Here is a 19,013-nt window from a genome sequence, read left to right on the forward strand (position 1 = left end):
GTTGAATATGGATGAATATTTCAATGAAAAAAACGCCACAAACCAAAGTGAAAACAGAAAAGCACTTACAATTCCAACTAAGCATTCTGAATTAGTAGCCTGGTCGTGCTGTATATCTGCTGCCCTTTTTCTCAGAAACTGTATATATTTTCATAATAACAAAGTGCAAACGTGGTTAATATGTTACTTAAAGTGTAATAGTTTACATTTAAATCGAACTCGAAGTATTCTATACTTCTTATTCAATAATCAACACTGAACTGTACTTTCACACTATGGGCCTTCGTCGCTTTCATGCCTGACTCCATTTTTCCCCATTTTTTTCTTTTTTACTTCATCAGAGAAGGAGCAGAAACTCAAAGTCCCTCCCACCAACACCCACGGTGTCAAGACTAATGAGGGACATGGTGGACCGGGGTTCCACCCCAATCTCACTCCTATTATGTCTCTGTTTTAGGTTTTTGCCTCGACATAATCTTCAAGCCTTTAGCATAATGGAACAGGCAGGTTTGTTTTTCGTATTTTTTTTTTGTATTTGTATTATTTTGGGTGCATTGTGTTGCTTGGATCTCGTATTCAAGAGAGGGGAAAATACATTTCAAAAGGTCTTTTCAGCAAATGTTTTAGCCAACAGATCAATTTACCAAAATCACTTGATGTCAATAAACACGTCAGACTTGTTTGTAAGACATCTAAATAATAACAGCATCATCATCATCATCATCATCATCATCATCATCATCATCATCATCATCATCAACAATAACAACAAAAACAAATAAATAAACTAATTAATTAATGAATACATACATTGATTCATTAATTTAAAAGACATGCAGTTGATCAGGCCTCTGTGGCTCTTTAGCTCAACTCAATTAAAAAAAATTATGAAGCAAATATCACCACGATGATTATGACTGTGCATATTGTTGTTGTTGTTGTTGTTGTTGTTGTTGTTGTTGTTGTTGTTGTTGTTGTTGTTGTTGTTGTTCATGATATTGTAATTACAAATAGTTCTTCTCAGGGGATATAGGACTACGGACGTTTTTTTTGTTATCTCGATAATAGAAAGGCACTCTGCTAAAATCACCTAAAGATGTATTTGAATCCAGCGCCCCAGAGTGCTGGCAGGGTGACTGTAAATGCCTGCAATGAACAGCAGGCCATTCCTCAGACTATATCCATTACAACTGGGGCTTATATAAGACATTGGTCAATAAGCCACGAGACTGACATTTCTTGCCTTACTGCTTCGTGAAGCCTATTTGAATAAGGCAAAAAAATACTGAAAATGGATTTGCTTTTGTTCCAGTATTGCGTTTGAACAATGCGGTTTAAAGTGTCTTAACTCACCATGAAAATGACAATTGTAGTCATATTAAAGGCCCATGAGAATACGAAATATACCTTGCATGCACAAATAATGGCCATAAAGGAATACAAACTTGTGCTTATTTATTATTTTTTTTTTTTTACTTGTCCTCTTCAGTGCTTCAATGCGTCAATGGAACTTGTGCAGCCAATGTGTCAGAAATCCATATAGCATCAACATCCCCATCAGCCATTCAGTCAGAAAATAAAATTGTCAAACTAATGGCTCCAATAGAATAGACTATAGTCTTCAGTATAGGCTAAGCGGGGCTCGCCCATGGGCTCTCATTATTTATTTATGCATGTGTCAGTTTACCAGACGGACAAACAAAATAGCCTATCGCCAATGTGATTATGTTGCATCTTGTTCCAAAATAAAGAGCGACCACTTGTTTCACATTAAAGAAACAGTGCTTTAAAAAAAAAAAAAAAAATCTTTTAATGGAACATTTTGCGCTGTGCCCATGGCCGGCGTGATGCGGTGCAGCGGTGTGTCTTGTCCGTGTACATCCGGTCACTCTTACCTGGGTCTCGGAGAGGTTCAGCTGCCGGGCCAGCTCGGTGCGCTCGCGTCCCACCACGTACTGGCAGCGCTGGAACTCCAGCTCCAGTCTGTACAGCTGCTCGGCCGTGAAGGAGGTCCGCGTGCGCTTGGGCCGGTCGAGGTCTAGCCCCTTCGGAAGGACTATCTCCCTGATGGTGCCTTTGGCATCTGGTCACAATAAAGGCAATAAATACAATGCTCAGTGAAAATAACGGCAACGCAACAAACCATTATCGTTTTTTTTATAATCACTTTACCTATACATGCAGGCAGGCCTATTAGTCTGCGTTTATTATAGCCATGAATTTACCAAAATGGCACCACGACCACCAGTGACTTGCAGTGATACATGCATGGGGATAGCGTCTAATTTAAAGCTAAAGGGGTTAGTTAGTGTGCTAATTTTATCCGCATTGCACACCTCCTCCTTCGTCATTGTTGCTTTATCTCTAGAGAAGTTGGCATGTGATTATAAATGTAGTCCTTAATGTGGAGTTACAGACATGTTGTCAATCAATTGTAGTCCTATAGGCGGCGGCCTACTATCTGACCGTGAAAGGAATTAGGCAAGGTTTTGAATTTGTCCTGGGCGCTGAAACGCAATGGGGGCGGGGGGGGGGGGGGGGGGGGCGGGCGGGGCGGGGGAGGGGGGGGGGGGGGGGGGGTGGGGGGCAGGAGAGTGGGCCGTGTTGTTTTATTTTACAATATCCTTATTGAACAGGTATGGCTTCGATTCACCATTGTGTGTGAAGGATATAGCCGATATGTTTCGGCTATAGCGTATGTCTTGTTTTATAAACTGAATGCAAAATGCAATCAATCCACAAAACGAATCAGGATTCCAGGATAGAAATATCAAAGGAAGGCTAAATAGTCAAATAGAGGTAATATAATGCAGACATTCTCGTTATGGCACGGACCATCCATGCCATGGCTCCAGATGCTAAGCCTTTGGAAGTCAATAGTCTTTCAACTAACTCATAAGCATGTGTATTTATTTTGCCCCGTTTTATTAAAAGAAAGAAGGATGTTATTATGTTATAGTTATATAGTAGGTCATCTGTTTGGATAAAAAAAAAGCTCAGCTTGTTTCATTGCATACATCTCAGGAAAAAAATACAAAATTAAAATAATTACACATCAGCTCAACACAATAACAAAGAATTATCGAGGATGCATATATACAATCTGATGCGCACGACCTCTTTTTGATCCAGATTTGTGAAATCGCGAAATAGGAAACAAACCCGATCGATTAGACGTCATGCTTAGTCATGACAAGTTTCAAGTTTCTTTAACAGACAACAATAAAGCAGAATGAAGACATACGTTTGGAACATTTCACAAACTAAATGAGATATTTATTGAAAGTATAGCCTCAGTAGCTATAACTTTGTGGCTTAGTTTGAATTAAATTAATCGGACAAGTCAGCAAAACCTTAAGAAACGGAAACTATAGTTTGAATGGATGATTGGGAAGTTAGTGGGCGTTTGGAATGATACACAGAAATTGATTGAAATTATAAACAGAACCAGTGCGTAAAAAGCAAAGCGGTGGTGAGCTCGCAATTTTGTCCAACTCCTCAATTCAATATTATAAATGAAATATGCGTGTCAGCTACATCATCATGGCACCTAAATCATTTCCTTGTTGTTGTTTTAAACCCTTAGCGAGTTGCTGAGTTATTCTTAGACATCTGGGTTAGTATCTTATTGTAGGCCGGGTATACCATTGGAACTATATAGGTCATCTTTACGCACGCACCGTCCGTGCCAGTTACGTAATAATGTCAAACTGATCCGTTTGGGATTGCACAAAATAATAAACGTTTATGTACGAATTACATTCATCGACGCATTTCTTGTAGGCTATACCCAAATTAGAGTGTCCCCAAAGGTTATGAAACATTAGCAAATGTGGATTGGAAGAACAGCGCGTTATACGCAGACTCGCTGACCTTCCGTTGACCCGCGCTCTCACGAGGTATCCGGCGCATTTAGTCGTCAGCTTTAAAAACAAACAGTGACAGCAGCGGAGATTGCAGAGTTCGCTCTGTGTCCCCGGCCTTACTGCTGCCAACCCCATTCAGATCGCCCCTTTATTATAGGCCACATGATCAAGTTTGGTCTGCAAACTCGTCCACCGAGGGACATTATTAAGCCTATACCAATATATTCTGGGACCAATTTAGTTGGACCGCACTCAACTAAATTATATAAATTATAGTTACACCTATATGGAATGCATGAACACACCCGTGTGCATCGTCGACGTCCAAGTAGAGTGCGTGCCTATTTGTATGAGGTCTAGCAAAAAAACAAGAGTTTATAATCAGTACAATACAACATAACCAGAACTATCGTGAAGAAATCTCACTGCAAGGTGGAGAGATTGCCATTGCTTGTCCGTGTGACACTAAATAGCCTCTCATTTTACAGAGTATATTCTTATATACAAATAAATTTATGTTTTGTTTTAATCTGGAGATACTTAACCTACAGTTGTAATGTGTTTACTTTTTATTTAGTTCCCCCCACCAATTTTTTTTATCAGATCATTCCCAACTATATTTATTCTGCAGTGCATGCATGGGGGGGGGGGGGGGGGATCTCACACCAAACCTGTCCATTGCACTGCATGCTTCAATTACACAGAAAATTATCCCAGAGCCTATAACAGATGTATTGATGGCTTATTATGACTGTACTTAGTATAATAATTTTTTTTTTTTTAACATTTGAATTTATGTTTTCACATGCTATTGAATAATTGTAATAACATTGCTCAAATGCAAAACCGTAATAAGCTATTGATCAGATATAGCCATCAGCATATTATTTACTGTGCTTTTTAACGAGAAGAGAGTGGCCATGTTGACCCCCTGATAATGCAGAATATATGCAATAGTTGCATGCATTTATGAGATATATATTTATTGTATTATTACATTTATTTACTTGAGCTTTTAGTAGGCCTATATATGCTTCAAGGATAAAATATAAGTTTAATTTCCATCTAAAACTTTGCAAATAAATGCTGATGATTATTTATTCACTTAAAGGAAATGCTAACTAATAACTGAAGTGGAATGGAATTGGTTAAATTCTCCACATAATTTGTGTGTGTGTGTGTGTGTGTGCGTGTGTGTGTGTGTGTGTGTGTGTGTATGTGTGTGTGTGTGTGTGTGTGTGTGTGTGTGTGTGTGTGTGTGTGTGTGTATTCATCATGACAATAACCAAATAGCTGAAACCATACATAAGTAGGCATGACAGAATATTTGATAGCGAAAGATATCTCTCTTATTTTTAGGTCCTCCATCACGCTGTTTAAGCATATGATTCCATGTTCTCTAATATTACAGCTAACACCCCTGATGTATTTGTGGTAAATGAACACCTTAGGGAGGTGTCCATTCTTGAGGTTGGCTGTACTTTTGACTACAGCTAGAAGAAGCCTTCCTAACCCAAATGCAGCTACAGCAGACCATCTCACAGCTGGCTACAGATGTAAACTCCTAGTTTTTATCTTTGGCAGCTATAGGGCATGTATTGTGCACAAGTTGGTTGTGAGGGGCCTACAAATAGCCGGTCTCCCCAAAAGGAAGGCCAAGCAGTTAGCCAGGTACTGCTCAGTATCAGCAATTATAGGAAGCCGCTCAATTTGGAGGAGACGTTGTTACCCTTTCCCATGATTCTGCCGTCCATGCACCTTGTACATGACTGTTCTTTCATAATTTTCTGACTGCACTCGCATTGTTTATGTCATTTGTATGAGGCCTCCTTGTACTTCTGTTCATGTGGACATAAATAAACATTTCAAATGTGTGTGTGTGTGTGTGTGTGTGTGTGTGTGTGTGTGTGTGTGTGTGTGTGTGTGTGTGTGTGTGTGTGTGTGTGTGTGTGTGTGTGTGTGTGTGTGTGTCAGTCATAGGCAATTTTGATTACAAATGGTGGATAGTGGTCCTCCCCATTAAACAGAGGGCGTGGACACTCAACATAATATTAGCTCTTGTTTTTATTAACAACAAATTAGCACAAGAGAAACAAGGAAACAAACACTTAACACACTGTTTTTGCTGCTTCTATAGTAGCTTTTTTAAGGTAATTAGTTATTTGGTATATATGCATAAAATAAATGTGTGTAGCTTAATAGCAGCAAATGTCCTATACATTATTTTAATAGCATTTTACTTCACTCTTTTTAAGCTCTGATTTCATAATAACTTCACCATACATACGTAGATAAACATGTATATGGAGTGACCTTTAATAGCTTATTGACAAAGTCCAAATGCATATATTCATCATAGCTTACATTTTGACTGAAGCCATTAATGCCTGCATTTTTATCGTTTTATGTCAGCAATAGCATCAATTATTATTATTATTATTATTATTATTATTATTATTATTATTATTATTATTATTATTATTATTATTATTATTATTATTAGTATAACATAATTTGGTATAACATATAGACATCATCTCCCATATTATCTCCTATTATCTTCTAACATATGATCTGGTGTTGCAATCATTAGGCTATGGCGGAAGTGTAAACAGGCTATTGTTATTAGCGTATAGTATATTAAGCAGTCTGCCTACTGCAGCCAAGAACACAGTAGTTTTGTGGAAAACTACCATTTATAATTGTTTAATTAACAAGTATAGGCCTACTTGATTTTCTCAGGAATCCGTGCCATGTGTGCATTTGGGAGTATATACAGTCAAAGTTGTAGCTCAACATTTCATAAAGTTGATGCTTTTTGGCTTTATTTGCTCCAATTATCTCGGATTTATTTTACGCACAGTATTAGGAGGACGATGTTTTGTCGACTTACCCCTTACTAGAATTCTACGGCAGTAGTCAGGATCCACTCCTAAAAGTTTGTCGTGTCCGTCTTCGCTGGAGGACGTCGGGGTGGAAGCCGATGTCCCCGGGGTGTCGGTGGTGCTCTGAACCGGGGACCGGCTTCCTATCTCGGTACGGCATTTTGGGTCCATACGGTCAGGTCCACAGCGGTGGTTCCTCTCCTCGGCGACCCCATCGCCCATACTCGTGGCCTGATCAAACATGTACCAAGTAGATAACTAACGCCGGTGTTAACGTCTCACCCCTCGTCTCCCAAACGACGAACAAATAGCCTAATGTTGTTTTTTACTTCTGTTGTCTTTATAATAGTTCTCCAGAGGCGGGGAGAGCATGCCCCAAAGTAGATCCAGTTACAAAGGAACCAGGCGCTCCTGCAACGGAACCGGGGTGCCCTGCAAGTGTCTCGACATGACGCACGGTCCAAGTTCCAAACGTGGAGACAGCCAGGGGAAGAGATGGAGAAGGAGGAGGGGGCCCTGTGGACAAGCCTTAGGACCCTCCTGAGCTATAGCACCGCGGAGCAAAACCCAAAATGCATGGTGTATAATGTACAGTAAGGGGTAACAATATCTATGACTGAGGAGGAGCTACACGGTGCTCACCCACGTATAAATAAATTGAAAGACGGCGCGCGTCCAGCAGCAGTCACAGTTCACTCTGCACCACAGAAAGGAAACTTTCTCCTATAGCTGCTTCAGCCAAAGCACCGGGTCTCAATCCGTTACATTACCCCCCCGTTCGACGTGGTTTCGTCGGCGGATCCTCGATGGCATGGTGGTGGTCACTGGTGGTCACGGATATGGGGTCGGAGGTCTGCTCGGGGTCTTCTGCATTTGAAGAGCGCAATAATGTCTGTATTGAAACCGTTGAGGAGAGGGGCTGTCAGATGGGGCAATGCTTACATTTGCTTAGATTTGAGCAAGAATCAAGGCACGACCACTGTCAAGTGGATATTTCCTAATTATCTTCTAATTAAGACAGCATATTTGAGCGGCAAAAGAAAGCTTTGCTTTGTGTAGCCCGTGTGATAGTCGTGTGGACAAGTAAGAGTGTACACTTTACAGTGAGTAACCCTGGACGTCATTTCCTGTCTGCGCAGGCTGGTCTGTGATTGGTGCACTTGTAAGGCACGTTTTGACAAGTGGATGCGCGGCGCTGCAGACCTGGAACAGGCATGATGATGCAGCCATGAGACAAATGATTTAGCTATCGAATTCATAGCCTATTCCTTTCTAGAAATAGCCAAATGGAGGATTCGACTAATAGTATGGCCAATGGCCCGCTCTATATCTGGCTATACGCCTAATATCATTTTTAATAACTGAACAACTATTTTATAAACGAAATGACCCACAAAAACACGATTGTGAAAACATAGTTTTCTGGTATAGAAATACGCACACTATTGACCCTGTAATTTCAAGTGTGTGGATCTATACGAAGACTTTAGGGCCACAATTATATAGACGGGGTGCTCACAACTCGTTTTCTATGTATTTATATGGGTCCGAAAATGTTGAATTATACATAATAAAAATAATAATAATTGGCTTAGGTCTTGTTTTTATTTATTTATTTATTTATTTATTTATTTATTTATTTATTTATTTATTTATTTATTTATTTATTTATTTATTTATTTATTTATTTATTTATTTATTTATTTATTTATTTATTTATTTATTTATTTATTTATTTATTTATTTATTTATTTATTTATTTATTTATTTATTTATTTATTTATTTATTTATTTATTTATTTATTTATTTGACATGGAGATTGCGTGCGTTGCTAGACCTACAAAACGTAATTTAAATGTTATATGTATTTTCATATAAACACATTCCCGTGAACTAATAGGCTTAAAATGAAGGCCTAAAAGGAAATATAAAAAGAAAGAATAATGAAATAAAGTAAAGGCAAAACTGTTAATAGTGGTGGGGGTTGGTTCTTTCCAGAACATTACTTTCTGTGAATTAAGTTATCTCCCGGGAAAAAATTGCTGCCTTTATAAACGTATAGCCTAAAATATTACTATACTTAGCTTGCTTTGGTGAGCCAACCTACACTTTGTTGTGGCAATTTTGGTTGCAGGAATGATTGGACACAATAAGAATACAGTTGGGAACGTCTTTGAAAACACCGTGGCGGAAAAAAATACATTTTGAACGGGATTATATAATTAGGCTATAGTTTTGCCATGTTTTTATCGTAGGCCACAATACTGAACACAGCTATGGCTCGTTAGTCATTTCAGCTGGCCTAATCTGGGAGGGGAGTGAATGGAAACTGTCAATCACCAACTCACTCCACTCAGCAGCAAGACAAGAGGGGGCTGATTGCAAGCTGCTGCAACACACATGCACACACACCATCTCTCTCTCTCTCTCTCTCTCTCTCTCTCTCTCTCTCTCTCTCTCTCTCTCTCTCTCTCTCTCTCTCTCTCTCTCTCTCTCTCTCTCTCTCTCTCTCTCTCTCTCTCTCTCTCTCTCTCTCTCTCTCTCTCTCTCTCTCTCTCTCTCTCTCTCTCTCTCTCTCTCTCTCTCTCTCTCTCTCTTTTCCAAACACTATAACTCACACAGGCCAAATATCACTTGTTGACTGCCGTGTTCATCCATAACAATGTGAAATGTCCATCCAAATGTGAATGTCCATCCTCCCAACTGTCGGTGATACCGTGCATCGATAACCCCCCCTCTCACACACACAACACACACAACACACACACACACACACACACACACACACACACACACACACACACACACACACACACACACACACACACACACACACACACACACACACACCTACACACACACGCACACACAGAACACTTGTATGTACTTGACTTGTATTTTATACTTGCTATACTTATTTTATACTTGTCTATTTTTGCCTATACACAGTCTCTGGAGCGTAACAGAAAGAAGCATCTTTATAAAAGTATTCTCTATACTGACAACTAATAAAGAAACTTGAAACTTGAACACACACACACACACACACACACACACACACACACACACACACACACACACACACACACACACACACACACACACGTTTATTTTCTTATTTTCTCTTTCACCAGACACATTATGTCCAAGTGTGCCCTTTATTTTTCCTACAAATAGCATAGCATTCCACGTCGAAAGCGAGGTTGAAATAAGCATTTAAAGGCCCAATCAGTGAACCAAACATAAACAAATGGACAGCCCCACCACCAAAATAAGAAATAGTTGATTGACTATGAGCTTTTGATACAATGATTGACACAACAGGTGTTAGTTGTATTTGTTTTATTTTGTGACTGTATACGATTTGTTTCTGTTGGTAATGTTTTATATATAGGAAGGATTAAAGCCGATATTCCGCTTTATGCATGCGTTAAAGTTCGAAATATCTTATATTCCACCAAACTCTTTATTTACATAATACGAAGTATCATATTATGTGTAAATATACCCCATATTGGTGTGATTAAGAAAATTGGGGCTTTACCTGATATCTTTCTCTATAATTGGCTTGGGAAACAGAAAGATACAAAACGCGTTCGTACAACGTGACATGGGCCCTGCAGTGAGGAAAAATAACGACTGAACTTCAAAACGTCGACGTACCCCTTAACGTTTGGTACCCCCCGGTATAGCCTAAATAGCCCGTATATGTCTAAAAACCGACCAACGTTTAACAACGTATAGGCCTACAGCAACCGATGCCTTATAACGATTGCACCGATTCTTTCAGCGCACGTCCTCCTGCGTCTGGATTCTGTCCTCCTCGTGGAGATGGATCTGATCAATCAGATCAATCAACGGAGATTACTGTAATCCGGTAGGTCAGGGGGAGGGCACTAGGCCAAGCAGAGTTCACACATCCAGCGGCTTTAGCCAAATCTGTGAAAGAATTCAAAAGATTTGGCAAACATCCCCATGGGTCCATTTGTGATTTTGATGGGACACATGTGATTTCCATTCATTCTACATTTAGTCCATATCACTGACTATCTGTTCAAAATAACCACAGGATATATGAAGTTGTTAGCCAAGTCTATGATTCTTCCACAGATATATACACCATGTATACAATATACGCAATGCTATACGTTAATACTGTATATAGGCTAGAAATAAATGCAGGTGTCGCATTTTTATTATTGCCTAATACACGTGGGACTAAATATTGTCTCCCTGGTTCTAACTTTGAAGACAAAATGTTGCAAGTGGCATGACATGTTCAATTCTGAAACAATGAACGGCCAGGTTCGTGTCACTAAGCATGGTATAGGAAACACTCACGGCACATATTAATAACGGTATTTCGTATTTCAGCTATATATTAATATGAGAGAGAGGGAGAGAGTGCAGGACAGCCAGGTGGCAAAAATGTGATGCAGAATATTCATTAATTCAGTCAGTCACCTGCATTCTCTCTCTCTCTCTTTATTGAAATGTCACCATCGCCTCGGAGTTGAAGTTGACCGGGGGACGTATAGATATACAGCTGATGTCCGAGACAGAGCCTATATGCTGCCCTGTACGACCGCCGCACCACAGCGTTTGAACGGAATATACTTGTGCTGTCTCTATTCAGCAAATTGCTGGATTGTAATTTCCAGCTTGCCCTATGTGCTCAAATATAAGGCAAGACCGAGACAATCATCTTGGCGGTATAGGTGAATGGCGAAGATGAAGAAAAATAAGGCCCATCTTTGATAGTCGTCAATCATAGCTGCGCAGTTGTCTTGCCTGTGGGTCAACCGGTTGTAAACACTGTAAACACATAGCCTATACACGCCTTTAGGCCCTTTATTCTTTAATACATACAACATTCAACAACATATAGCTTTTTTTTTTATATAGCCTCTGAACAATGTTGTGTTTTCCTAACAATTACTGACTTATAGCACAGAAAAGCTCTGAAATGCTAAACTACTCCTTGTAGCATATTCTCCCATAACGGGCAGTTTATTTATTATTTTATTTTATTTTGGGGTAGATTTTTTGAATAGCCCAATAATTGGGCTATTTTGTAGCCACAGGAAAGCCTGTTGATTAGCCTGTGCGTTACCACTATTGAAAGAACATATAGCAAATTGCTTTAGTTTGAAATTTAGTATAGGCTAAGTCAATCATGAAACAGATGTTCAATACATTAGATTACATGACACTAAGCCGGATATCAAGGCAGCGTGTGAACGTTTTCTGATAATAATAATAATAATAATTTAAATAAATAAATACATACATAAATAAATAGCATTTCTAAATTTGTCTTATTGGCAGTACACAAGCCTTATTCAAAAATAATAATAATAAAAAAAAATACTTCATCTAGGAAGGTTTATGTGAGTCATGCATCCCTCATGTGTGGGACCCTCTCGAAAACGAGATACTGTCTCAAGTGGTTTTCCCAATAAAGAATTTCAATATATGCAAGCTTTAAAATTATATTAAAATTAAAAACAGAAATATTTTAATTAATTAGAGGGGATTTATGTAGATATTAGATGCCTAGCCTTTCCCAATGGGAATATCTGAGTTCCAATGATCATTAAATAGTCTTAATGTTTATACGCTTGCCTATATGTTAGCCTAATGTTCTACTCTATTTGATATACTTGTTTGCTCACCGAGAACAGTGCAACAGCACAATGCAGACGCCCCAAACATTCAGCTTGCAGTCCTTCACAGAAAGAATCCAACCAACAACTGTTTCTTTATTGGAGGATCAGGAAAAAAGGGGCATCATCTTGAGATAGGTAAACTAATTTCCCTTACAATGCACTGGGTTCTCTGCCATAGCACCCTCTAGAATAGTGGTTCTCAAAGTGGGGTCTGGGGACCCCCGGTGGTCCTTAAGGGGGTTCCAATGGGTCCCTGCAGGAAGTGGGGAATAATTTAAATGTCTCCATTTCCTTCACTTGAAGTTAGAATATGAGTGACTATTCTGACCTTAGATGTCCCTTTCTCCACTGTTATTTACTCAACTAATTCTGGACTTAATCATATAACAACAAAAATCTGCACAGATCGAAGTCTCGAATATCGAATATTGTCCTGGATGCTGTTGGTTTGAGCCAGTGCTATAGTTGTTGTAAAAACTTGTATATATATATAGCTAGAAAGATAGATAGATAGATAGATAGATAGATAGATAGATAGATAGATAGATAGATAGATAGATAGATAGATAGATAGATAGATAGATAGATAGATAGATAGATAGATAGATAGATAGATAGATAGATAGATAGATAGATAAGAGATAGATAGATAGATAGATAAGAGATAGATAGATAGATAGATAGATAGATAGATAGATAGATAGATAGATAGATAGATAGTGTAGTACTATTCTGGCTTATTGTTCTGATAGAAATCAGAACCTAATACTAATCTGCTCTGCGTTGTGTTTAAAAAACCTTTAAAGCCCTTAAGTACTATAAAAAACAAACAAGCAAACCAGGTAATGGTTTGCTTCGGCGGCGGCCACCGGTGGTTACGACGGCTTGAGAAAGTGAGGTCTGAGCAGTTTGATATTTTGAAGAATCCGTGTTTAATGAAAAAGGATTTCAATCAATACAAATCAACGATTTGAAAGAACAATGCAATGAAACCTGATGGATGCCCTCTCTATGCCGAGGTTCATCAGACTTCAGACTAAATATTCAATATCTATGGGCTCGACGTCTATTCTCGTTCTTCCGTTGTTATCTCTCGTCTGCTCCGGGGCGTGTCGCCGCTGTCTTCTTTGTCGAGTGGAGGAAGAGTGTAGATTGGCTGTTGTTTGCTGTCTGTCGTTCGTGGGGGTTCTGTCGCTCTCTCTCAGAGCACGCCATCTTAAAGTCTAGGTCTCCGCCCCCAACATTACGTCATGAGGGCGGGTCGTTCTGAGCGTTACCGAGCTCCCTTATTGGAAGACCAGTAGCCCTGTCTGTTCATAGGCTACCCACCCTTGAATAGCGATAGGCCGGAATTCCTTATTAGGATCGTTTACTAGCAGTTTCTAAAAGAAGGGGTGTTCCACAGCTGCAGAATCGGTTTCTAAAGGGGTAGTTTCTAATCTGAGCTAGTTCCGACTTGCTTTTGTTCTCAGGGGTCTGGTGCAAAACACCTACGTGTTTCCACCCTCCCCTCAACAAAAGGCTTCCTCTGATCTTATTTATAGTTTGAGACCAACTGTCTGGCTCCTCTTTACAATCAACATTATCTCTAATTCTTGCTTCCAAGAAGTCTATTTGATCCTGAGGCTTGTAAACAGCCGCCTATGGTAGGAATGTCAGTATGTGCTAATTCACTCAGCTGCTTATTCTTATTTGCCCCCTCTCCAGGAGATCAAATAAGGACAGTTTCTTTGAGTTAGTTATGAATGTAATGTTGCAATTTACCTCCGTCCAATTCGCCATTCTGAGTCCGTGTTGTACAGTACAATTTTAAACAGTTTGTTGGGAAAACTACTACAGTTTCCCCGGTTTGGGGATTAATGATCCCCAATATACTTGTTAGTCTTTTTCCAACCAAAATGTTACAAATTCCTTAACCTTTTTACTGTTTAGCCAAATCACCCAAGAACCAAATATTTCCAGCATCCTTCTAGCTCATATTTCATATTTGTTAGTATCAATTGCTTTCAACACCCACATTAGCTCCCTTACCAAATGAACAACTATGAATCAGTTGATGTTTACACAGTTCTCAATTCACTCACACCGTTTAACAATTGCCAGTTATTTGCAGATTATACACAATGTATCAGTTATTCCAATTTCACTTCCGTCTAGGTCCGTCCCTTTATACAAAAAGGGCATCGTACCAATTACCAGGTTTAGACTATACTTATGTGTTTCTTAACCAAACATGTCTATTTTGTGCGAACCACTCTGAAAGAAAAGATTATTACATTGCATTCATTTTCTAAACATTTCTAAAAAAGGAGAGAGCTCAATAATGAAAAATCAAAAAATATATACACGCTCTCTCCATAGCCTATCAGTTACACTATCCCTTCTTTCGCCTATGTGTACCTTTGAGGTTTCTTAATGACTCGTTGTGGTCGAGTATCTCGTTCCGGGCTTGTGCTAAGCACTGGTTCCTCCGGTCCTTCTGGTACACTCTCCAAATCCACAGAGGAGAAATTATTATGTTCCAATTCATAATCCTCTCCTCTGTCTGGCTCCTGTAAAAAACCCTCATCCTCTACTAGTGGCCAATCGTGGTCCCCTTGGTCTGGCTTGCCATAATCATTCGCATCTTCCCCTTCGTTTGGGGTTTGCGCCACCCCAATTTCATCGTCCGCCGCTTCCACTTCGCCTTCATGTAACGGTTGCGACGCCCCGGTTTCATCGTCAAGGTCCCGTGGTTCAGGTTCCCATTCTTGGCCCGTATCTATTGATTTTACACAATGAGAAATGTGGAACCACATCGGTGATCCTTGAATCTGTAAAGCCCTCTCGGTGGCTCGGACGACTTTGTATGGCCCTTCCCGTCTCGCGCCAAACCACTTACGTCTAAATACTTTAACATAAACGTAGTCGCCCTGTATGATTTGAGATGTAGTCTGCCTATTCACCTCCTCCCCGGTTTCATGCTCCTGTCTACTGGAGACATGATCCAGAATATTTCTGTGTATCTTTGACATGTATTTTACGTACTCACGCATATCGTTGTCCAGGATGTCCAAACTTGGACCTTTGCCTGTCGCACGCAAACCTGGTACTACCATGCAGCGACCTAACATCATTTTGTGCGGTGTCAAACGCAGTCTGCGAATTTCGCTTGACCGGCATGCCATTAACGCTAAAGGGAGAGCGTTTAGCCAATTCAATCCTGTGTGTTGACAGATCTTTACCAACTTGTTTTTTAGTGTCCCGTTCATGCGTTCCACCAACCCCTGGCTCTGCGGATGATAAACGGCCCCCAATCGCTGTTTTATGCCTAAATGTTGGAGTATTAAACGTACAGTTTTGTCGACGAATTCTTTTCTATTGTCTGAGGAGATTCTGTCCATTAGCCCAAAACGGGGACATACCTCTTGGCATAAGAACTTAGCCACCGATGCTGCATCCTTGTGCCGGGTGGCGCACGCCTCCACCCACCTTGAAAAACGACAGACAACGACAAGAATATATCTCTTCTGATTAATTGGTTTAATCATGTCAATGTAATCAATTACAAGGTCTCGCATTGGGCCATTGGGCGTGGGGATATGTCCTGGTGACACACTAATCCCCTTACGTATATTGTTCTTCAAACATACTACACATCTCTTTATCACATGATCAATTTGACTGTTTAAATCTGGCACCCAAAAGCCATATTCTCTGATTTTTCTCCTTACCTCTCCCCGATGCGCATGGCAAAAGTCGTGAGCCGTGTGGATCAGCAGTCCGACCAGGCCAGCAGGAGCCACCACAAATCCACTGATGTCGCGCCACAAACCTGAATCATCCTGACAAGCTCCCCTGGTTATCCAGAGGTTCCGTTCTACCTGACTAGCCTCCTCCTGGAAAGTCAAAACATCCTTGTAGGTTATCTTGTCCTCTAACTCAACTCCGTGTGTGATAACCAAAACCTTACCTGCCCTGTCGGCACCTGTCACTTCCTTGGCAGCTTCATCTGCTCTTTTGTTCCCTCAAGTTATTTTGGACTCGTCTGACTGGTGAGCAGCACACTTGATTATCGCAATCTGCTTTGGTTTCATAATTGCTTCTAACAACCGTTTAATCTGACTACAATGTTTTATGGCGCTTCCATCAGCTTTCTTAAAACCTCGCCCTTTCCACACTGTGCCAAATAAGAACGCTGTTCCATGCGCGTAGGCCGAGTCGGTATGAATATTTACAGTTCTGCCCTCTGCCATGTTACATGCTTCCGTCAGTGCGACCAATTCTGCTAACTGGGCTGAACAGGGTTGTGATAATGCTTCGGCCTTTTCCACCACAAACCCTTCGCCCTGTGACCTTATCACGGAGTAGCCTGCTTTTAGTCCCTCGCCAACTCGATAGCAAGAGCCGTCAGTCCATAGTTCCAGATCTGGACTGCTAAATGGAAACGCCTGCAAGTCTGCTCTGAGTTTAGAGTACCTCTCGGCTTCGACTACACAGTCGTGGGGTTCTCCATCCTCAGGCGTAGGGATGTCGGCTGCCGGGTTCGTTATGGAACACCTGGCCAGCGTCACGTCTTCCTGTTCCAAAAGCCTGTAGTAATGTTTAATGCGAGGCATCGTTAGCGCATATTTACCGGACTCCAACAGACTCTTTAAGTCATGCCTCACCATGATATCCACTGGATATCCCATCATAATACTTGCGGCTTTCTCGTACATTGTATATACTCCAGCCATTTCTCTGTAGCATGGAGCCATCCCCATCTCTACTTCCGAGTAGGCAATTGAGTAGTACGCCATCGGCTGAGGTCGCGCCCCCACCCCTGTGTTCTGGGCCAACACCACGCACGCCTGCTTCTGATCTGGAGAAGAAGAGACGTAGAGTATGAATTTCTTGGTATAGTTAGGCAAAGCCAGGGCCGGCGCCTCTAACAGTCGGGACTTGATTGTTTCAAATGCCCGTAAGCCATCCTCGGTCCATACCACTTTACTACTCAGTTTATCAACGCCCGCCTCTTTCATCATGTCTCTCAATGGTTTCACTATTTCCGTATAGTTTTCGACCCATGGAGAGCTGTACCCCATTATACCCAGAAATCCCATCATCTGTCGTACCGTCACAGGTTTGGGCGCCGTCTTAATGGCCACCAAATGTTCTTCTGAAATAGCCCGATGGCCCTGTGAAATTGTTTGTCCTAAATAGATCACTTTAGGTTTACAATATTGCAACTTTTTCAACGACACTTTGTGGCCTTTTTCTGCCAACAGCTGCAACAGTTTTACGGAATCGCGATGACATGTTGTCTGATCGTCCGCGCACAGTATCAGATCATCCATGTACTGAATGACCCTAGAGGTCATGACTGTATCCAACCCCTCCAAATCTTCCCTTAGGATTTTGTTGAATATGTGTGGCGAATGCTTTAGTCCCTGAGGGATCCTAGTATACTCATAATGCTCATCTTTATAAGTAAATCCAAAAAAATGCTGGCACTCCTTGCTCAAGGGCACACTAAAATATGCACTACACAAATCTATAACGTAAAGTATTCAGCTTTCGATGGGATAAATGTCAATAGCACATGGGGGTCGGGGACATCCGCGGGATAGTCAAGTAACACCTCGTTGATAGCTCTTAAATCATGAACCAGCCGGTAAGAGGTATCAGGTTTCTCCATGGGTAGCAACGGCGTGTTGCTCTGGGGATCAGTTGTTTTCCGTAGGACTCCTGCTGCTAAAAGTCCTTTGATTTGTGGCTCGATTCCAGCCACCGCTTTCTCCTTCAATGGATACTGATTTTTCCAAGGCAGGGTGGCCCCAGGTCTAAGCTCCACCTTCACAGGTTGAGCGGACTTGATTAATCCAATGTCGGTGCTGTTTTTTGCCCACAGCGTCTCAGGCACCGCCTTCATCATGTCCTCCTGGAGGCTTGATGCATTAGGGAGTTCTCCCATTGTCTCTTGGGATAGTTGCACAGTTTGGGGGCGACCCATCCCTGTGCCTTGGACCATGATCTTAATAAACCTTTTATCAGGGCTTATCCAGATCCATTTGTTTTCTTTCATCTGTTCAAATTCAATCCTTTCTGCTTTTTTCATCATTTCTCCGATGTGCTGTTGATCGCACGAGCTGGTTACCTTCAAAGTCACATGGGGAACACTGTCCGTAATCCCGTGTTCTTTATGCAGATAGTCGCTCCGTGCAATACGTAGCGCTGCTCCCTGCGGCCCCAATATGATATTGGTAGCATTAAGCTGTACTTTGTCTGGTTGCACACTCAGCCACTCCTTAGCCTGTGACGAGTCTGCATCTTTATGATATTGCAGAGTGCAATGATATGGTGTCTTTGGATCACTTGCTTCAGGCATATTGGCAGTGATAAATTTCTCCCATTGCAAGGCTGGACCAAGCAACTCTTGGTCCAGTCCCCCTAGACAATAGATCTCCGGTGGTTGGCTGTCGATTCTTTGTACCATCTGATAGTACTGGTCTTCTCGTTCAGCTATCACGCAACCCTCCGCAGTACATTTAATGTCCATCCCCAGTAACCCCAGCCCATCTCGGCCAAGTAAGTTAATGGGTGTGCTTTCCGAGACCAGCACAGGGAGAGT

General features: G+C 41.0%; 1 protein-coding gene across 1 annotated transcript in view; it reads right to left on the reverse strand.

Moving 5' to 3' along the window:
* Positions 1-6,994, reverse strand: part of vax2 (ventral anterior homeobox 2) — a gene marked incomplete at both ends in the record, with an annotated part of 74,107 nt that extends 67,113 nt beyond the window's left edge. Inside the window, 2 exons of the mRNA XM_084311810.1 lie at positions 1,896-2,083; positions 6,760-6,994. Coding sequence (XP_084167936.1) covers positions 1,896-2,083; positions 6,760-6,994 — 423 coding nt within the window. The remainder of the gene's footprint in view (positions 1-1,895; positions 2,084-6,759) is intronic.
* Positions 6,995-19,013: the final 12,019 nt, after the last annotated feature.

This window comes from Notolepis coatsorum (genome assembly GCF_963971535.1).
Source record: "Notolepis coatsorum genome assembly, chromosome: 4".
In the NCBI taxonomy this organism is placed as follows: Eukaryota; Metazoa; Chordata; class Actinopteri; order Aulopiformes; family Paralepididae; genus Notolepis; species Notolepis coatsorum.